Source organism: Hippocampus bargibanti, linkage group LG02 (genome assembly GCF_051943395.1).
Source record: "Hippocampus bargibanti isolate YZ-2025 linkage group LG02, ASM5194339v1, whole genome shotgun sequence".
Lineage (NCBI taxonomy): Eukaryota > Metazoa > Chordata > Actinopteri > Syngnathiformes > Syngnathidae > Hippocampus > Hippocampus bargibanti.
This window is the reverse complement of record NC_142735.1, coordinates 1,865,205-1,888,265: the sequence shown is the minus strand read 5'-3', so window position 1 is coordinate 1,888,265 and position 23,061 is coordinate 1,865,205. Positions and strand designations below refer to the sequence as shown.

General features: G+C 39.2%; 1 protein-coding gene across 3 annotated transcripts in view; it reads right to left on the bottom strand.

Annotated features, from left to right (window-relative positions):
• Positions 1-23,061, bottom strand: part of nlgn3a (neuroligin 3a) — a 232,790-nt gene that overhangs the window by 141,639 nt on the left and 68,090 nt on the right. For 2 of the 3 annotated variants that reach the window (XM_089019990.1, XM_089020000.1), the window contains one exon: positions 10,819-10,878. The exons of the other annotated variant lie outside the window; for it this stretch is intronic. In XM_089019990.1, the coding sequence (XP_088876116.1) occupies positions 10,819-10,878 (60 nt within the window). The remainder of the gene's footprint in view (positions 1-10,818; positions 10,879-23,061) is intronic. 3 annotated transcript variants of the gene reach the window in all.

The window sequence follows — 23,061 nt, the reverse complement described above, 5'->3', positions numbered from 1 at the left end:
TTATCAGGGTCAGAAATCGACCTGACACCATGTCAATCAGTTCTGCGAGTCCTAGAGCATAAAAATCAATGTCAATGAAACGGTAGCTTAAACCAATGGGAGTTCTAGTTGGCAACCCAAAAGGTGTACCAACGGCTTCTTGAAGGCGCTGGTCAACGTCAGAGTTTTCGCAAACTATGATTGGCTAGGCACTAGGCATAAACGTTTTTGTGACAGTATTCCCTGAGCTAAGAAGATAAGTTTTAGTAAAGAGTCCCGCTCACAAGTGCCAAAAAATAGCAAAGTGTGTGTGATAACAAGACAAAGCTTTTCGAGTAAGGACGAGATTGTTCGGGCTTCTGGCAGGCCATGTTGGCCACTCGCTTAGTCAATATTCTACTTCTGAAAGTGACACCCTGTCATTTCTTTCCTCTCCTACGCCATCTGTGACTTTGTAGCTTTGCCACAATCCAACTTGACTGGAATCAGTCACATGTCCAACAACAAGAACTGGCTTTGACAGAGTGGAATCGTCCAAGACAGGGGCGCGTGGCATTATGTAGGTACGCTAGTGTCCTATATTCCACCGTGATTGTTTCTATCCAGTGAACCGAGCGCACTCTGTACTCGCAGTCGTATATCATTGCATTTTTGTGAAATACGTCATCGTTTTTCGTGGGATTTTCCAAGCTATGCAACTTATGATGACGTATTACACGATTCCCTCCATGCTGGTTCTTGAAATTTCCGAATACGACAACGAGAAACAGGGGGGGGGGGATGATTGGAGTTTACACTATTTTTGCTAACACTACAGTTTATAAAGGTAAGTAAGTTGTATTTTTATAACTCATAGAAGTGGTAGGACTTTGTTGATGGCGAAATTAGAAGGAAAACAAATAAATAACAAGATGGTGAATTGTAGTGTGTTGCACTAAGAATACTATTTGATTCTAGTTGACACGAATTCCCAGCAGACAAAATAGCCCATTCGCAATGGAGCTTGGGCGCCATCTTGTGCATTTTCTGGGACGCTACATTGGAGTCCAGACGGCTCGAATTGATACGCAAGTACTTCTTTAATTGATTGCAAACATGTATGCTTTCCTCTTCAGAACTATTTTAATCATATTCATAACTGGATGAGTAACAGACAACATCTTCGCCGAATCTGAAGCCATTGTTTTGATTCTAGAACAAGGCGAAGACGTCCTGGCGTAACGTCACGAACAATGGGGCGGGACCTTCTGAAACTTGCATTTTGAAGTAGTTTTGGGACACTTTTAACTCATTTTTATCGGTGTTTTGCATTTGACTAAAAATATCAGCTTGCGTGTTTTGGGTATTTTAGATGCTATAAAATGTTTTTCTGATGTCAGTTAGGAAACAAAAAAATGGTGTTGGTTGTCCTTGAAAGTGTAATAAAGAACTCAGTCATAGAATTTCATTGTTTAACTGTGTAATTACAGGCAGAAAATCCCCTCATATTTTGAAAATTAAACATTCCATTATTTCCTTATTATTTGTCATAAAACAATAATCTATACATCATTGGAAAGCTATTTAAATGCACTTTAATATGGTTTCAGAGAATGTGTGATGAATTATTATTGAACATTTTTTGTCACATCCCTACATTATGTGTGTCTTTCTGTCAGTGGTGAGCAACTGTGGCGGGGTCAAGACTGAGTTGGGGGCAGTGGTGAGAGAAGCAACGAGGTGACAACGTCTTGGTGTGCAGGACATGCCATGCATATGATTGTAATATTCTTATGGGGACAAAGTTCACACTTCAATCATGTGACAGACGCTACGCACCTTACAAACAAGCGGTCGTTCATGACGTGACTATCGTCGTAAGTTGCTTCAGTGCTGTAGTTTGTATGGAGTGTATGTTTAAGTCAAACACTGAACAGGGAAGTATAAAACACAGACGCTCTAACAGTCGTAAAATAAATTCACACCTGCTTGTAGTACGACGACATATATCCTTTGGTCTTCAGTAAGCCATTACTGAAGCTGCTGGCACGTCATTAGCGAATGAGTGCCATTACTTTTTGGTATGAATCGCCATTCAATCCTCCTCGGAGCGTCAACTGGGAAAAGGGATTTTCTTCCCGCCCACATACTCAAGCAGCCAATCGTAAGCGAGTTCGGCGGAGCGGGGCCTGGACTCGTTGGCAACAATGCAGCCAAGGAGTTGATTGGTCAGCCTTGGTGTTCGTCAAAGCTGCTGGCACATAATTACCGATTTACGTGGAATTACTTTTTGTTATGAATCGCCATTTGCCTCCTCATGGAGCGTCAACCAGGTAGGAGGGATTTCCTCCCCGACCACATCTTCTAAAGAGCCAATCATAAACAAGCTCGCATCTCCTTCACAAAGCGTCAAATCGGAAGAGGGATTTCTTTCCCGCCCACATACTCTACGCAACCAATCGTAAGCGAAGTTGACGGATCAAAGCTGGAACTCAGTGGCGACATCTCAGGAGAGCCGGGCGCTGATTGGTCAGTTTTGTTGTCCGTCGCTTATACGAACTTGACTATAATATGGCGCGCAATACAAAAGCTTCACTGTTCAAACATTTTTTTCGACATACTGTACCCGCAAAAAAAGTTCGTACCGTTATTCGTAACGCAAATGTTGAGGAGTGTCCGTATTTTTGTCAGGACAAGTTCACACTTCAGTCATGACAAATCTGTTTCCTGTTTATTTTTTCACATTTAAAATAAAGTACATTTTTCCTACTTACTGCAGAGCCTATCACAAAACATTTTGTGTAATTACAGCAAATTATACAGATGCCACCAGTCACTGACAAGATTTGAAATGTCACCAAATATCTGCTTCTATTCCCTTTCATCCACATCAAATGAGTTACACTGTGTATATGTGTGTGAATGATTTGGCCTTGGAGGGAAAAGTGCGAAAGCGGAGGAACACTGTGTAACAAATTCCCTTATTTTCGCTCAAAACATGAATGTAAGCAAGCGTAAGAAAGAAAAAAAAGTTTGTCACAATCCAGTTGACTTTCAGACGTTGGCATCCATCACTACCTTCCACTTTTAGTTTATTACAAACAGTGTTCTTTTGACATTTCTATGATTAAGTCTGCTGTGCCTCACAGACTAAAAAAAAATTGGCATGGATGCACACACATGAAACAAGTGTAAAAGTGAATGCCTTCTCCATGAATCTTTGCATCCCTACTGTGCGAGTAATGGCAGCAATGACCTTTGGGTGAAGGTGACTTCCTGCTTGGCTGGTGGTTTGTGGTCTAAATGCAATGTTGGCGTGGCGTGTTGCATAGAAAAGAGTAAAGACAAGGACAAATGATGACTAACAAAAAATGATGTAAGGAGACCCCAAGTTCCCTGGAATTATTTATTATTATTATTATTATTATTATTAATAAATAATACATTTCATTTCTAAGCGCCTTTCAAAACTCTTATTATTATTATTATTATTATCATCGTTATTATTGTTATTATCATTATCATTATTATCATTTATTATTATTATTATTACTATTGTTGCTTGAATCACTTACATACACAGATCAAAATTTGTCCCCAGAATGTAGCAAAAATGGATGAATAATAATAATAATAATAATAATAATAAAAAATAATAATAAAAAAATAATAATAATATAATAATATGAATATGTGAATCGTTGTGTGTTGCACTAAGACTACTATTTGATACTAGTTTACACAAGTTCCCAGCAGACAAATCAGCCCATTTCCAACAGAGCTTGAGCGCCAACTTGTGCATTTTCTGGGCGCTACATTGGAGTCCAGACGCCTCAAATTGAGACGGAAGGACTTCTTTAATCGACTGCAAACGTTTATGCTTTCCTCTTCAGAACTATTTGAATCATATTTATAACTGGATGAGTAACAAGAAAGCATCTTCTCGCTTTTTATTGGTGTTTTGCATTTGACTAAAATATCAGCCTGCATGTTTTGGGTATGTTAAATGCTATAAAACGTTTTTCTGATTTTTCAAAAAAAATGGTGTCGGTTGTCCTTTCAAGTCAATGTGCATTGTGGCCATGTTGCACATTGATCCTGCAGACTGCAGGAGTGACTTTGGTGTAAAAAGCACAATATTCTAATGTGAATTGCCACTTTTGGATCACCTAAATTAAAAAAAAAAAGATCAATGAAATAAATCTGATATTCATATTTCAAGTTTTAAGGCTTATTTAGTAGAAAATTATGTTGTATGGGAACCTGGAAACGGATTATTCTCATTTTTATGGTTTCCTATGGGAAATTAATTTTTGGAATACACACTTTTCGCCTTCCACACACTTAAGATAAGATTGACTGGTCTCACAGGTTTTAGATTTCATGTCCGCATGCTTGTTCTTCACCAATTATTTTTGACACTTGTGAGGAAAAGGGCAAGAGGAATAAAATCGTGGGTTGCTCGCGCCCTTAGGTTGAGTCCACCTGTCAAATCTACCGGTCCATTATTCAACCTTCTTTTTAGTCCTTGAGTGATTTTGCAAAAAAAAAAAAAAAACTGCGCTCTTTTGAATGTAATGTAGACAAAATACAGCACGAATAAACTACAACTTTATTACAGAAGGTTAAGACGACAACAAAATAATACAACTTTTATATGGAAGCGCTGGTTAGAATCCTTTTCGCATCCATTGTTTGTGTTAATATTTATACACACTCATATTACATGAAAATTTCTGGTACAGTGATACCTCGGCTTACGAACGCTTTAGCTAATGGACTTTTCGCCTTACGAGCTAGCTAGCTATGTAGATACGCTAGCTAGGTATCTAGATATGCTATCTAGCTATCTAGATAATTCCTAATAGCAGGGACCTATCAAAGCAAAGGTCTGGCACCGCCACCTCTGGACATTAGAGATATATACAAGGCCTGTTACCAGCAAGATTTTAGTTTGCTGACGAAGCTTCTAGGATGAGGAGCGAAACGTCTGACCCCTTCAAAGAAGTATGGATGATGACTGAACAAACCTTTTCATCGATGGACCACTCATGTACGACTGAGTGCTTACACAGTCTTCCTGAATTATAATGGTTTGGAGTTTTCTCAGCTTGAAATGAGGGCAGCTGTCCAAAATACAATGAAATACATACATATTTGTTTATATAGCGCTTGAACAACAGTTGAAGCTGGAACAAAGCGCTAACAGAGAAAAAAAAATGAAATATGCCCCCCTGTGGAAGGGAAAGAATGCTTTATCGGCACCCAAGCAAAAAAAAAACAAACAAACAAACAAACAAACAAAAACAAAACCCGAACATCGGAAATGGTGATCAATGTCATATTTTCAATGAGTGATTAAATTCGTGAATGGCAGTGAATGAGTTAAATTGTGGCTTTTATGTATTTGGCAAAGACTACTGGCACTGCTACTAATATTATTATTATTATAAATATTATAAATAATAATAATAATAATAATAATAATAATAATAATAATCATCATTTATAAGTGCCTTTCACAGGATGAGTTTTTCTGTGGGTGAACAGCGGCAGCCACACGCGCCAGTGTTCACTCAACCCGGAAGTAACTCAAATAGATAGAGAGCTAGCTAGCTAGCTAAGAAATAGCTAACAGATAGCTGACTAGATAATAATAATACATTTCATTGAACAGCAGCGGTTCAAAAAGATGATTCATTTTGATCAAACATTAACAAAAATGTATAATTTATGAAATGGAAAAGATTACTTTCATTGTCCGAGGCGAGCGAGAGAAATTTGAGAGACTATGGGATACCTGGGAACATTTTACAGCAACCTAAGTGCTTATAATGATATTTAAGTTAACCTATGAATCCCAATCCACTCAAGATCAAAATTGTTAATGATTGCTATTATAATTACTATTATTCATTATTTTTTTTGTATTACTATTATTTGTTTCTTATTGTTTTTTTTTTTTACTTCTCTTTCTTATACGGCATCGTGAACAGGACATTGCATCAGCAGAATAGCAAGAAATGTAAAACGTCTTATTGAGATGGTCATGTGATCTATGTTTTATTTTGATGTCTTGACCAGATGATGCTCAATGTGACCATGTCCTCCCTTTTATAACTGTTCAAAAAACATTTCAATTGAAAAAAAAATGTATAATACAAGAGTAGATTTTCTCATTTTTGTTATTGTTGTGGAATAGAATGGATGGCAACACCATGGCAGGTGGAGCTAAGCTGTGTTCCCCAGCGCTGTAACCATAGAGAGATTATGTGCGTGTGAGCCGATACTCGTTGCTTGGAAGCAAGCATTGTTTGTGCCTTCGAGTGTGTGCTTGCTTTACTTATTTGATGGTTTGGCTTGCACATTCACACGAGGCCTTCTTTGTGACTGGAGCTGCAGAGGAACCAGCAGGCAGACGGACTCACAGACAGATTTACTTTTTCATTAGCGAGAGCAGCTTGGTACGCGGAAGCAATGTTGAGCGTGGCTTTCTTTTATTTCCGTGGCATATTATCCAACAACACCATCTATGTGACTATTTGCGGCGTAATAATAATAGCCTCTGGAAAACCGGGTCTCTATTGTGGGACAGCGTACATCTAGCTAGCTATCTAGCTAGCTTCACGCTGTCCCACATTAGAGACCCCGATTTTTCAGGTCTAGCTAGCTTATCTAGCTAGATAGCATAGCTAGCTATCATATTTAACGAGCTAGGTACTGTAACGTGTCTAGCTAGCTATCTATTGGATAGCTATTAGCTAGATAGCTAGCTTTATGACTATCTGGCTAGATATCTGGCTAACTGTCTGGGTAGCTATCTATTAGCTAGCTAACTGTAGCTTCATATCTACAGTAAAGTCTCGTTATATCGATATTCAAGGGAGTCGGAAAAAATATCGATATAACCGGGACTATCGATATATCCGACCCTGTTTGCATGTAATTTTCTCCGTGCGTGCATAGAAATAGTATCGATATAACCGGGACTATCGATATATCCGATATCGATATAACGAGACTTTACTGTATTTGAATTATTCAGGGTTGAGTGAACGCTGGCGCGTGTGGCTGCTGCTGCTCACCCACAGAAAAAAACGTATCCTGTGACTTTGATGAAAAGGTTTCTTTAGCCTTCATCTGTACTTCTTTGAAGGGTTGGACGTTTTGCTTCTTATCCAAGATGATTCGTCAGCGAACTAGTCTATTGCTGGTAGTTTCGGCCCTATATATATATATATATATATATATATATATATATATATATATATATATATATATATATATATATATATATATATATATATATATATATATATATATATATATCCCTACTGTCCAGAATTGGCGTTGCCAGACTCTGCTATGATTGGTCCCTGCTCTCAGGTTGGGGGGGAGCAAAGGACAACTCCCTGCAGCTACACTGATTACTACTATTGTCCTGTCTGATTACTTCTATTGTCCTGCCTGAGTATGGGGTCTACGACTGGTCTGATTGCCCCATTTGATCTGGTATTACCTCATCAGCATAACTAAGCCTATGTTGCCTAAGAAGTCGGTTGTAGGTATGATCCAAATTGAACCTCACCCCACCATGGCAATTTAGTGAAGGGGTTTGCTGTTTTATGAAAATAGCTTCTTTTACCCTGTCAAACCTATTCTTATCCTGTTACTGTAAAGTGACCTTGATAGTTTTGAAAGGCGCTCAGAAATGAAATGTATTATTATATTATTAAAAAAGTAATAGACTGAATCCAAAGTGCATGTCCGGGGGTTCATAACATGGGGGAGGACAGCTAAACGGTATTAGGAAGGAGAGAATTATCCCCGTATTGACACACGGCAAAGTGAGTGAGGCAGCACAGGCTGAGCGATGGAGGTGCTGAGCGGCCAGACAAGACGGCAGCTGCGCACAATGAATGAGAATGTGTATGAGAGGTGAATTGCGGAGGTGTGAGCGAGTGGGAGTTCTCTCTGTGTTTTTATTCTACGCGCCCTTTCACATTAAAACCAACATTCCATTTCTATCACTGACATACGGCGGAAGGGGAATGTGATTATGCGCAGTAAAAGTACACTGGGGCAAAAAGGTGCGGCAGCTTGTGAGGAATTTATGGTGTGTTCAAATATCTATCTTTCGATGAATGGTGCTCATTTTCAAGAGGGAAGACTTTGTTTGTATTTTTAGATGTGCACACATACAAGAAAGTTTGTACGGGAAAATGTGTTCAAAATAATTTTGCAATATTTTCGATTTCATTTTCGTCATTAATACATCTGTGTAAGCTACAACATTAAACATCCACGTTAAATTTACCCACGAGGACATTAAAGAGAACAAACTAGCCTTTTTGGATTGTAAAGTACAGTAAAGTCTCGTTATATCGATATTCAAGGGAGTCCGAAAAAATATCGATATAACCGGGACTATCGATATATCCGACCCTGTTTGCATGTAATTTTCGCCGTGCGTGCATAGAAATAGTATCGATATAACCGGGACTATCGATATATCCGATATCGATATAACAAGACTTTACTGTAATTATAAAAGATGACTAAAAACAGAAGTCTTTAGGAAGGCCACACTCACTGACCAATACTTACTTTTCGATTCTAACCACCCTCTACAACACAAACTAGAAGTTATCAGAACCCTCCAGCATAGGGCTAACCTCATACCAACAATTGTTGAAGGTAGAGAAAATGAGTCAAAACATATCAGGAGAGCACTCACAAACTGTGGTTACCCTCAGTGGTCTTTTAACAAATGTCAAAAGGAAAGAATAAGGAACGAAACCAAAAATGCTGAAGATACTAAAAGGAGAGGAGTAGCAGTACCTTACATTGCTGGGGTTTCTGAAAAACTACAAAGAGTCCTTTGGCAACACAAAATTCCTACTTATTTCAAACCGATAAACACTCTAAGGCAAACATTAGTGTATCCAAAAGATAGGCACATTTAACACATTTATTATACATAAAACGGTATATTTTGTGTAATTTTAAGGCTTGTTTAGGAGAAAATTATGTTTTATGGGGACCTGGGAACGGATTATTTTCATTTTAATGGTTTCCTATGGGAAATCATTTTTTGGGATACACACTTTTCGCCTTACACACACTTCCTGGGAACGACTTAAATTCGTAAGCTGAGGTATGACTGTACTTGATTATTGCTATAAATATTTTGTAGCTTGTTCAAAGTATTCATGTGAAATTCTGTTCGTAAAATTGCAAAATGAAATATTTCACATGGGTATGTTAAGGATTGATGACTAACACAAGCATTAGCTACAATGCTGCGTCAGAGATTCTACTACTGGGAGTCTAGTGTGCTTTCTTCTGTGCTATTCTGTAAATAGCATTAGTTGCGCTCGGTAAAGAATAGACATGCGACAGTTTCAGTCTTGCGTGGCTTCGAGACCAAGCCAGTGTGAACACGAGCGCTGGGACGTGCCAGACAAACAGATCGACGCTTGTCAGCCTTTTCCAGGCGACTGCAGTTAAACAGTCGCACATGCTTGTAGACTTCTTAGAAGCATCTTTTACCATTGCCGCCTTTTTTTTTTAACTCATTCACTGCCATTCACAAATTTATTCTGGAATTGAAAATATGACGTAGAGCGCCATTTCTGAATTTTTTTTTTTTTATTTTATTCTTGGGTGCCGATAAAGCGCTTGCCGTTGCCTCTGGCAAAGTTTTTCTTGTCTACAAGGGGGCAAAATTTCCCTTTTTTTCTATGATAGCGCTTTGTTCCAGCTTCAGCTGTTGTTAAAGCGCTATATAAACCAATATGTATGTATTTTATTTCACTTTTGTTTTGCTTTTTTTGTTTCAAGCTCTGTCGTCTCCTTTTCACGTGTGTGTGTGTGTGTTTCTGTTTCTGTAACCCCTCCCCCCCACTCACTGCTGCGTGTGTCCCCTCCCTCCTCTACCACGGATCTCGACCAATCACATGCGGCTTTTACCGAAGACTGAGGAATAGAGGAAAAACAAGCCGGCTGCTATTTTTAGCTTCGTTCACTTCAGAGATACAGCGCCAAGAATCACTCATTGTGGCACTCCGTGTGTTTCCCGAAAAATAGTTCGTATGGCAAGATTATATTCTGGCGAATTTAACGTTCGTAAAGCGAAAAGTTCGTTAGCTAAAGCGTTCGTAAGCGGCCGTATCAATGTATCTCCTCACTCGCCTTTCATCAAATGTGAACACAACAGACTGTAAAAAAAAAAATCCAATTTCTGACAGGGCTTTATCTGGGTACTCAACCACCATGGCAAAGGCCGGACAATATCAAGGGTTTGGTTAACATTCGGGGACTTAATCCATTTCTGTTGCAGCACAAGAATCATCTCTCATTCTAATCTCACCAAGAGATCCATCCTGAGCCTGAAATATCCCAAGATAAATATGGAAAGTGAACAATGCGATTGCTGAGCAGTAACATTCCATTTTCAACACCACTCGCCTCAAATCCTTTCCAGCGGTTCTCATGACTGCCTCTACTCATCGAAATCCGCTGTAGGACCAGCTGAATAGACTGATATGACACCGCAGTCTCGATTCCTCTTGGCCATTTTTTTTTGGCCACAAATTCAATGGCTGACCACAGCTCCAGAGGGGGTCTCTTACTGCTACCGGTAGCCTTGTAATAACACCTTGTCAACACGAGACATTGGACTATTACCTTGGTTGCAAACTGATGTCACCTGACTGTAGTATAAACACTCTTTAAATTCAGATGCTGATCACATTCATTCATTTGCAAATACAACCAGGATAAATAAATGAATAAATGACATAAAGGAAAAAAATGGGGGAAAAAAACATGCATTATCATTGTTCACCATGAAAATACCTTCGTCTTCATCACCGTCGTTATGCGATAAATCCTCACCCTGTTTTTTCGCATGGGAACCTGTTTGGTAAAGCAGGCAGAGACATAGAGAGGAACAGGCAACTTAAAAAAATAAATAAGCAAAAAGCTAAGCATAATGCGGATTATGTCATTCAAAATGCATTCAATTAAAACTCCATAGCAGTATTTGAGATCACAAAGAAACATATTGATGTGAAATAAATTATTACTAAGTACAAAGGAGTATTAGGACCACACTAAAAAGAAATACAAGGTGACCCAAAAAAAATGAGCCCAAACTCTAATTCGGCCCCGTTTCTTTGTGTTTTGTCCGAATTAAATGACACTTTGGTCATAACTAGTTTATTATAGATAAAACATCACATTTTTCTCAGTTCTAAAGCATTTGTTCTAGATGGCCTCCATTTAGCCTTGTGCATTTCTTGAGGCGCAGAAGCAAGTTGTCCATGAGGTTCTTACAGACTGAATTGGTAATGGCCTTCATCTCTGCCGTGATGCGTTTCTTGAGTTCTTTGAAGATTCTAGGTTTCTGATGGAGAATAAGAAGTTATCATATTTAAAACTTTTGTGCTGTTTTATGTATGCTTAGTGAACATGCGTGACTCGAATACACAATTGAAGCACAGACAACCTGGGGTCAATCAGAGGTCAACAGACACAGCTTGTTAAACTGTCATCTTCATCTAGATCTGGCCTTGGACAGAATTTAGGACTTGGGAAACTCCTTCAGCACAGGATTTACGACTTGGTGTGGTATTCTAATCAAGAAAACTATGTTTTACTAATGTATCACTTTAATTTGCATATAATCTCAATAAATAGCTTGGCAGAGGGCTGCAGAATTCAGGCATCTGTCATGAATGGCTGCGTCTCCTGCCGGCAGTAAAAGACAATCTTTCTGGGTTCGAGACTTTGTCCACAGTGTCCTATCGAACATCTCTGACAGTTTCCCTGCGTAGACTCCGTCCTTAAGATAGCCTCAAAGTACAAAATCTGGGGGGCTTAGGTCCGGGCTATGGGGTGCCTACTCAAAATGAGTCTTGAGACTGATCACTCGGGACAGATTTGAGGTGTGAGAACTTGCTCCGTCTTGCTGGAACTAGAACTTGCTCATGAGCGGCAGGTTGATGGACCAATTCATTCTGTAAGAATGCACTGAGCTAAATGGAGGCCATCTAGAATACACGCTGTAGAACGGAGAAAAAAGGCCAAAGACCGTCATGTTATGATGTGATATTTTGAATATAATAAACTAGCTATGACCAAAGTTTCATTTCATTCAGACAAAACACTAAGAAACAGGGCCTAATTAGAATTGGGGCCTGATATTTCAGGTTCACCCTGTATATGGGTTCACGTTTTCAGAGAAACAACATCTTCAGCTAATCAGAATATAGTCATGGCTAGCTGTTGGCTACCAGGTTATCTATTCTCTATTTATTTGATATACATTAGCTAGCTAGGTAGCTCTTAGCTGTCTAGCTGACTGGCTGTGAGCTGTCTAGCTGTTGGCTATGTGGCTATCTGTTACTATTTATTTGCTATCCATTAGCTATCTATCTATCTATTTAAGTTACTTCTGGGTTGAGTGAACGCTGGCGCATGTGGCTGCCTCTGCTCACCCACAGAAAAACTCATCCTGTGACTATAAAGTGACCTTGAGCGTTTTGAAAGGCGCTTATAAATGAAATGTATTATTATTAGTATTATTATTATCATTTGCTAGCTATTTGCTATCTGATAGCTATCTGATAGCTGGCTAGCTAGCTATTCACTATCTAACTGGCTGGCTATCTAGCTATGTATCTGTTGGGCATCGATTGGCTAGATAGCTAGCTTTCTATCTATTTGAGTTGCTTCTGGGTTGAGTGAACGCTGGCACGTGTGGCTGCCGCTGCTCACCCACAGAAAAACTTATCCTGTGACTGTAAAGTGACCTTGAGAATTTTGAAAGGCGCTTAAAAATGAAATGTATTATTATATTACTATTATTAATACTTAGTTCGAAGAACCTCTGTCAATCTAACCATGATAAATATCAAGTCCTTATCTTGGGATAGCAAAATGTTCATTTTATACGAATAAAGAGATGTATTTTCAGAATGGTACTGATACTCCTTATTAACATGGTATCATGTTTTTTTTTTTGTAAAAAAAAAAAAAATACACAATACAAAAATACATTCAGACATAACAAATACAGTACATAATACAATAAGGTCAAGAAGAGTACAGTTTCAGTACATTAAAAAACCTATACAATACATTTTCAGCAATTAGCTTCTCAATTTGAGTAGTTGTGAAAACAAACAGCATTGGATGCTAAATTCCTCCGTAAAATTGGTGCACTTTTGTTGAGACTTCACTGTTCAATTTTCATGAAAACAACATTGCATCTAAATGATACATTGGAGTTTTATTTTCTATTCAGAAATACACCTCAAATCTACTCTTGACGCAGAATTTGCAGTTAACGACACAGTAGAGAAGCAAAAAAGCCATGAGACAACGAGCTAACCGGCTAACAACATGCTAATTGACATGAACACACTCAAGAGATCAGGGTTTAAAGGACAACCGACGTCCCCGGAGAAGTTGTGTCCATAATTTGGAAAATGGCTTCAAATGACTTCTGAGCGTATTTTACACAGATTCCACCGCATATAGCTATATTTTACGTTTTAAGACTCGCGCTGAATATTCCGTAAGTCATGTTTTTGAATTGGTGACGAGTCCTCACCCTACGTCACTGAAGGAACGCCCCTGACCGAAAAAAAGGACACATTGTAGCAGTCCTTCCATCACGTCAATGCATTTTGCTGTACTTGTTTGGTCTGAAAACTTCGTGTTGCACCAAAAAGAGGCAGAAGAGGGCGACAAAGCTCCATGTAAGGAATTAATCAGCCTGTGGAAACGGGCTGATTAATTCCTTACATGGCTTTGTCGCCATTTTCTGCCTTTTTTGGGTGCGACATTTCCCACCCCTGATGCCTCAAAATGACACGGAATAAATTCTTTAATCGATTGCAAACATGTATGCTTTCCTCTTCAGAACTATTTGAATCATATTCATAACTGGATGAGTAACAAGAAAGCATATTCTCCAAATCTGAAGCCATTGTTTTGATTCTCGAGCAAGGCAAGACGTCTTGCAGTGACACCACGAACGGTTTCAAATTGAAGTACTTATTAGACAATTTAAGTCATTTTTACTGGTGTTTTGCATTTGACTAAAAATATCATACTGCGTGTTTTGAGTATTTTAGATGCGATAAAACGTTTTTCTGATGTCAGTTAGGAAACAAAAAAGTGACGTCGGTTGTCCTTTAAACTACAAGGCTCAAGGAAGAGCAAGGATTTCAGCTTCCCGGGAGGTGTCTATATTTGAATAAAACACGAGAATGCGTGTATCACGTATACAAGTACGTGCGAATGTGAGCAACTTGTCTCTGGCGCCCTGCACGGTAGGTAATGTGATGTTGTCCTTGTGCTGAATGTAAGTGCAGGACCCTCCGGGGCACGTAAACTTGCATTGCTATTTTTCTTGCTTTCCTTTACAGAAATGTTCGGAGCTGTATACTTAATTTGGCATTCATATCCTTTTGACTGCAAACGCATTATGTAGCCTTTGGCTAAAATAGAGTAGTGGATAGTCATTGATTTTATCATCGCTGTTGTTTTCATTATGTTTAATTTTACAGTGATACCTTGGCTTACAAACTTAATTGGTCCAGACATGGTGTGTAAGGCGAAAAGTGTGTATCCCAAAAAATAATTTGCCATAAGAAACCATTAAAATGAGAATAATCCGTTCCCAGGTCCCCATAAAACACAATTTTCTACTTTCTAATTTTCTAAGCCTTAAAACGACATAAAATATATGTTATGCACAAAGATGGTGAAATTGTTTGTGATGCTTCAAAATAAATAAATGAACGTGTTTGTTCGCATCAGCAGCCTTCAAGGTTCTATCGAATAACTCATACTATTCATGCACATTGACAGCGAAAATGGAATCCTGTCACAATCATGTCTCCAAGATTTAAATAAAACAAATCTTGACTTGTTGGTTCGATCAAGTGTGGCAAAATGCTTCATTTTACAAATTGTGCCACCAAGGACAAAAAACTACGTTGCCTTGGAGGTATTCGCGTAGAAACCGCCACATGCACGAATGCACTCCTACACCCATCCAGATAAAGTCATGAGATGTATAAAATGAATTCACAATAGCCTCCATCCATAGAGGGAAGGGCTGAATGTTAACTGCCTTGCCTTTGGAAAGGTAAAGGGTTCCGTGACAATAGATGAGCCTCGCCGTTAAATATCAAAAAGGTCAGAATACAGAACGGAATTTTCCCGAAAATGTGAAAAGTTGCCCCCTTGACAATTTCAAGCTGTTATGTTCAGTCTCTCTAATCCTCGGGTGACAATTTTCCCTCTCTAAGAGAGGGCGGATGTGTATCTCCTTTCCTGTCTGTGATCTTGCTGTCTCTTCTTTTTCAACGTTCCTCTCAATCCATCTCTCAGAGGAGAGGTTAAGGAACAGCTTGGTTGGGACACGTGAGAGCGAATGATGGAGAATGGAGCTGAAAGGTTAAGGATGCTGTAATCCTACTGGAAAGGACAGCCAAAAATTCACACTGTGCTTCAGCTGCTCTCAAAATAGCAAAGTGAAAAAAACAATAAACAGCTCGTCTTAAAAAGAAAAAAAATGGCTGTCTACTGGTGGATAACGAAAAATGGCATGTCAACGCCACATGCTTCTTAAATGAAGCAATGGTAGCACGTAGGCATCATGTAAACATCAATATTACCAATCATATTTTAAAAGGCAGTTGCTGTTAATACATTTGCATTGAGATAAACTTGCTTGGCGCTACTGCAGGCTTTCGTATCGCTTCCAGAACTTCTGTTGTTATGTAGCGATTGTGAATGTAACATAGTAATAAAAAGTTTAATACATAGTTTTGTTTGTTTTTTTTTTTTACCGGGTTTAGAAATTCCTGTTTGATAAATGTCTGCAAATGATAGATAATATTTAATCCTCTATCTCTCTCCGTCTCTTTTCGTCTCCCCTTACTTCTCTGCCACTTCAAGTAACTACGCCATCTGCCGTTAAAATACTTGTCCTTACAAGTCCAAATGAAATGAATTCAATTATTCAAATCAAACCTCAATGGCGTATCAGCTTTCGGTGGGCCGGATTAAAAAAGACCAACGGACCGGATCCGACCAGCGACCCATAGTTTGTCTGTTTCTGTACGACAGTCAGCAGACTCCATGTATGTGTGTTTGTTTGGACTCCACTCGAAGGACAGAACAATTGGGTTAACTGTGAAAGGCGAAGAGTACAACGGCGGTGGGGCCTCGGAGTGTGAATTTCCTGTTGAGGTCAAGTCTTGCATCACAAATCAATGTGACTTGATTCACTCGGGTCAGTGAGCGTCCCGGCTAGACTATAGAACATAGACATTCGTATTCAAAGGAAATCTTAGACAGCTCTCAAACCACAAAGGCCAATGTTTACTGTCATGTTGGAAATTGTGCGCCCATTCTTCGTGCTGCAGAGACTTCCTTGGCCTGTCTCCTTTTTCCCTCGGCATTTTGTTGTAGCTCAACCCCCAGATTACAGTGGAGTCTTACTGGCTGCTGTGACAAGACATACTGTGGTCTAAGCAGGATCGGGTGTATTTCACAGTGTTCATGGGCTCTGGTCCAGCATCGAGTATGATTCAAAAGTGTTCAGTTTCTCATTAATTGGGCGGTTTGCAAACTTTGGGATAGGAGGATAGACAGGAATCTCCTTGGATGATGATGTTTGTAGATGGCATTGTGATATGTAGCGACAGCAGGGAACAGGTGGAGGAGAAACTAGAGAGGTAGAGGTTTGCCCTAGAAATGAGATGAATGAAGGTCCGTCGCAGCAAGACGGAATATATGTGTGTTAATGAGAGGGATCCGAGTACAAAAGTGAGGTTACAGGGAGAAGAGATAAAGAAGGTGGATGATTTTAAGTACTTGGGCTCAACTGTCCAGAGCAATGGAGACTGTGAAGAGGCGTGTTCAGGCAGTCAATGAAAAGGTTTCTCCCGCCGTCATCTGTACTTCTTCAAAGAAGTACAGATGAGGCTGAAGAAACCTTGTCATCGATGGACCACTCCTATACGACTGAGAACTCAGGCAGGATGGAAGGCTGGAGAAAAATGTCAGGAGTGATGCGTGATAGAAGAGTTTCAGGTGGTGAGACCAGCCATAATGTTTGGTCTGGAGGGAGTGCCACTGAAGAAAAGAAAATAATCAGAACTGGAGGTAGCAGAGATGAAGATGTTGAGGTTGTCTTTGGGAATGACAAGATTGGATAAGGTCAGATCGACAACTCATATTACAGATTTTGGAGAGAAAGTCAGAGAGGCCAGACAGAGATGGTTTGGACATGTCCAGAGGAGAGAGAGTGACTATATCGGGAGAAGGATGCTGATCCTTGAACTGCCAGGCAGGAGAACGTAAGGAAGACCAAAGAGAAGGTTGTTGGATGTTGTGAAAGAGGACATGAAGGTAGGTGGTGTGAGATAAGAGGATGCACAAAACAAGGTTAGATGTAGGACACTGATTCGCCGTGGCGACCTCTTAAGGGAAAAGCCGTAAGGAAAAGAAAGAAAGAAGAACCAAACTTTGTGATAGGATTGTTCAGCCCTAGGACCAATGTCGGCTGAAACAGTCCATGGCCTTGATATGAATGCTACTTGGACAGCCCACAATAGAAGCAACCGAAGCATACATTTGGCTGCACTTTTTCTCAAATACTATAGACCAGTGGTTCTTAATCTTATTGGAGGCACTGAACCCCACCAGTTTCATATGCTCATTCACCGAACCCTTCTTTCAATGACCATTAACTGCAGACGAGACTGAGGGGTGGACTTCTGCAGCGCAAGATCCACCAAACCCCTGAGACCGGCGCACCGAACCCCTAGAGTTCAATCAAACCCAGTTTAAGAACCAATGCTGTAGACTCATGGAGAAAGCTGAATTTGGGGAAGGAAAGTCTCTCTTTGGGGAAGGAAAGTCTCTCTTAAAAGCTGTTTCTCAAAAACACTGTTGTGAAGACCTCGAATAGGAATTTTTAGACTCACATTGAGCGCGACCTGCAGTGGAGTTAAATTTTAGAAGAAAGAAGAAACACAAAGAAGAAATGATAGAAAGTATAACCAATTTAGCACCGGAACTCTGCTTCAAGAGAATCATATCAACAGAGTGAGACTTTAAGAAAATCGTCTGTCAGTCATTTTACTCGCAAGGAAGTCTTTTAAAGGTAAAGCTTGTCGTTTTAAATTGGAGCAGCCGCAAACACTGCTTACCCTTTGAACAAAAGAAAAAAGTAATGTCGCATTTGTTGTCTCTAGCTGGCAAGATCCCAATTTTATCGCCAATTTAAAATTTCTAAGCAAATTTCTACACGCTTCAAGTCACCGGGAGGAAGTGAAATTGCTTCAATGAGGTAAGCTGTGAGTTCATATCTCTACTCCCCCTTATAAAGCCTGACACATTGGTCTTTCATTTCCTCCATCATTCAGTCTGCATTAATGTTTGGATCAGTGCATTAATGAATTCATCAGGACAGGTTTTAAGTGTCTGAACCTAAAATCCCAAATGGCATTAGTGTGTAAATCAATGGCTCATCTGGTCATCCTTTGTTTTTGTCTTCATATCATGTGAATACTGAGCGATTGGAACATTAATTGCTTTCGTTCTCTTGAACGATTAGGCTGCACATTTTTATTACACCTAATTGGACCTTCATGTCGCCAAACTCTCAAACTCAATCAATATGTGCGACTAGTTCATTGAACGGATAGGTAGGTAGGTAGGTAGGTAGGTAGGTAGGTAGTAGGTAGCTAGGTAGATAGATAGGTAGACAGACAGAGTTTTTAGAATCATTACCTCACAAAACCTGATTAGCTAGCTAGCTGGATGGATGAATGGATGGATAAATGGATGGATGGATAGATGGATGGATGGATAGATGGATAGATGGATAGATGGATAGATGGATAGATGGATAGATTGACAGACAGTTTTTAGAATCATTACCTCACAAAACCTGATTAGCTAGCTAGCTGGATGGATGGATGGATGGATGGATAGATGGATAAATGGATGGATGGATAGATGGATGGATGGCTAGATGGATAGATGAATAGATTGACAGACAGTTTTTAGAATCATTACCTCAGAAAATCTGATGTTAGCTAGATGGATGGGTGGATGGATTGATGGAAGGATGGAAATATGGATGAGGGAAGGATGGATGGATGGATAGATGGATGGATGGATGGATGGATGGATGGATAGATAGATGGATGGATAGATCCGAGAGGACAGTAATTTCATCTGTGCTGTATGTCATGCATATTAGCATATTTGACAAGAAAGCTGACTTTGACTTTGATAAACATTTTTGGTAGCAGGTGAGCTATTGAGATGATGACATCGTTGAATAAATCATTGCTTGCAAAAAGCCATTTCTTTCACTACATTTACAGAATAAATCCTTTGCAAGAATCCGATGAGGCATAACTACATTTGCCATTTAAACAGCTGTTGTGCAGGAACTGTAAGTGCCACTTAGCTGATATTAGGTACAAACTAATTCTTTCACTACATTTTCTAATAGTTGTTGGTAAATTTACATCAAAGACATATTTGGAAATTAATAAATAAACTATTACAATGGAATGCTCCATAAACGCAACATCCTGAGTGATGTTCCTCGAAAAACATATTTTTAAGCCCTGAAATACCCTCAAACAGAAAATTACCCATCCTCTTCTCCTCTCTTTTCTAAACCATAAAGGTCTTTTCAAGATGTCAAAATATGTCAGATTTTCACAGAGTTCCATTTTAAATACTGTAAATTGCATACGAAGAGCAAGTTAGACTGATATGGGAGACAGAGTGAGTCATTGTCACAGCTTCACAATGTCATTAAAAACTAGCCTGTCACATATCTCACGCCTGCAACCTTGACTGAAGCTCAATGCTGTGCGATACTGAGAAGACACCCATAGGGACTGATATCCCGTTCAGGCGGAAGTGAAAGCCCAATTCGTCTTGGTTTTTAAAAGTGTTTTCTCTGAGACAGGTAATTCTTTCAGTAAACGTGCATTGCCCTTTCGGTGTATGTGTGTGCATATCGGTACAGTGATACCTCGGTTTACGAACCCGTTGTCTTATGAACTTTTCGGTTTATGAACGTTAAATTTATGAACATTTTACCTTGGCATACAAACTATTTTTCGGGATACACTCGTAGATGCCACGATGAGTGATGTGTCATTCGCGAACGAGCCTGTTCTCCGAACAAGAAAATGGCAGCCGGCTTGTTTTGGTCCTCTATTCCCCGCCCCAATTTGTCGGTTAAAGCCATGTGATTGGTCAAGATCGCAGCAGTGAGGGGAGGTGGTTTAAACATTAAAGAGACAGGCAGACGACAGAGAGAGAGTGACAAAATGGATGGAAAACAGTGATATTTGGACTCGTTTCACCTTTGATAGCTCAAAGGCAGAGTGTAGACTGCAAGGTTACAATTCCCATCAATCAGGCTCCACAAATAACCTGCACAAGCCATCTGTACACTTGATGCAAAAAGCTATCAACCCAGCTAAACAGAACACAATTGATGAGGAACAAGGCAAAATTATCGCAGAGAAAGCACCTACAAGGGATCATTCCTCAAGATGGTGAAAGAAGAAGGCGACGTTCCTCACCAAGTGTTTAATGCTGATGAAACCGGCCACTCCATTCCATCAAGCCACCAACGACCATCACAAAGCTAAATAAAACGACTTTATTGTATAGTACAGTTTATTTCTTTAATTATAATACAATAGCACATTTATTATACACAAAATGAGGTATATTTTGTGTAGTTTTAAGGCTTAGAAAATTAGAAAGTAGAAAAGTATGTTTGGACCTGGGAACAGATTATTTTCCTTTTAATGGTTTCATATGGGAAATTATTTTTTGGGATACATACTTTTCGCCTTACACACTCTGTCTGGGAATCAATTAAGTTCGTAAGCCAATGTATCATTTTATAACTAAAAATATATATGCTGTTGAAGAAATTCAGTGTACCTTGTGACAATACACACAAATCCTGGACTGACGTTACTCTACATTTGGATTCAGGTGGCAGTTAATCTAGAACCAAACACTGGCGGTCACAAGACACAATGTGTCTTCAGTTGTCAATGAAACAGGTGTCAGTGATGGATTCAGACGGTCTGCAAAGACTGACCTGGTTTGTGACGATTTTGGTGATAAATAAAAAAAATGCTTCCATTAGTGCTTAGTCTGTCAATTTTTTAAAGTTTGTTCCCATCATTTGCCAAGCAAGATGGGTGTCTGTCAATGTTGGATTGATGAACATAATCCACCAGTAATGATTTTACATGTCAATCTCTCTCTCTCTGTCTATCTTTCTCTCTCTGTGTCTCTCTTTCTCTATCTCTTTCTTTGTCTCTCTTTTTCTGTCTCTGGGTGTCTCTCTCTGTCTCTGTCTTTATCTCTGTCTCTTTCTCGACCTCTCTCTGTCTGTCTCCCTCTCTCTGTGTCTCTCTCTCTTTATCTCTCTGTATCTATCTTACTCTCTCTTTCTCTGTCTCTTTCTCTGTCTCTCTCTCTGTATTATCTCTCTCTCTCTTTCTCTGTCTCTCTCTGTCCGTCTCCCTCTCTCTATGTCTCTCTCTCTTCTCTCTCTCTATTTATCTCTCTGTGTGTCTCTCTCTGTGTGTCTCTCTCTCTCTATGTCTCTCTCTGTCTATCTCTCTCTCCCTTTCTCACTCCATCTTTCTCTCTCTCCCTTTCTCGATATGGATGGATGGATAGAAGGTATAAGTTTATTTTTGAACTTTTTGTACTCTGCATGACCACAAGGAAGCCCATGCTTTAAAATACATTATTATTCATCTCAATAATCAAACTATATTAAGTAATAGTAGTAGAAGTAATGATGATAACAATAATAATACACTGAGACCTCAACTTCCAAACACCTCAACTTACAAACTTTTTGTCTTACAAACGTCAAATTTATGAAAATTAAACCTTATAATAAGCACTATTTTCATAATACACACCCACCACGGCTGGCGGAGGGATCTTCGGCGGAAGCACACGACTGAACAGCACCAGAGGTTAAGTTACCAACAGTCCTTTGGAAGGTGACTCCATCCTCCTTCCATAAGCCATCAACGACCATCAAAAAGGTAAATAAAACTTTATTTTACAGCACAGTTTATTTATTTAATTACGGTCCTCATGTAATGTGCCTCTCTTTCCAATCAGCAATTCCCTTTGACCTTCGACCTCCAACGCCATTCCATCAAGCCATAAATGACCATCACAAATACAAATAAAGTGACTTTATGATACAATGCAGTGTATTTCTTTCATTACAATACAATAGCACATTTATTATACATAGAATAAGGTATGTTGTGTGTAGTTTTAAGGCTTATTTAGTTGAAAAGTATATTTTATGGAAACCCGGGAACGGATTATTCCCATTTTAATGGTTTCCTATGGGAAAATATTTTTGAGATACACACTTTTCGCCTTACACACTCTGTCTGGGAACCAATTAAGTTCGTAAGTTGAGGTCTCACTGTACTAATAATAATACTAATAATAAGTCTTATTATAGGAAGAGGCACCCTGAAGCAGAAACGTAGCAAATAACTGTCTTCTTGTCGTGAGGTTCTCAAAGTTCACAAAGCTATTTTTCTCGTTTGATGGCCATTAATGTGCAAGAAATGTACTCGGTACTTATCAAGGAGGCCAATGCTGTGGAAAAACTAGCACATTACCTTATTTCTGCGGATTAATCATGCTTTCCTCCAGGGGAATCATATTTATAGATAACATAAAATTGGGAATGAAAACGGTATTAGCATTGCCTATGACGCTACTCAAGGACTCCAGCTTTGCACCCATTAAAAAAAAAAAACAACAACTTTAGAATTCCCACATTGTCATATTTTTAGTGTTTGCTTCAAATCTTACAATTGGAATACAAGTTTCATTTGAAATGCAGCCTATCGATAGATGAGAAGGTTTCTTCAGCCGTCCGTCATCTGTACTTATTTGAAGGTGTCGGACGTTTCGCTTCTTATCCAAGAGGCTTCGTCAGCAAACTAAAGTATTTTGCTGGTAGTT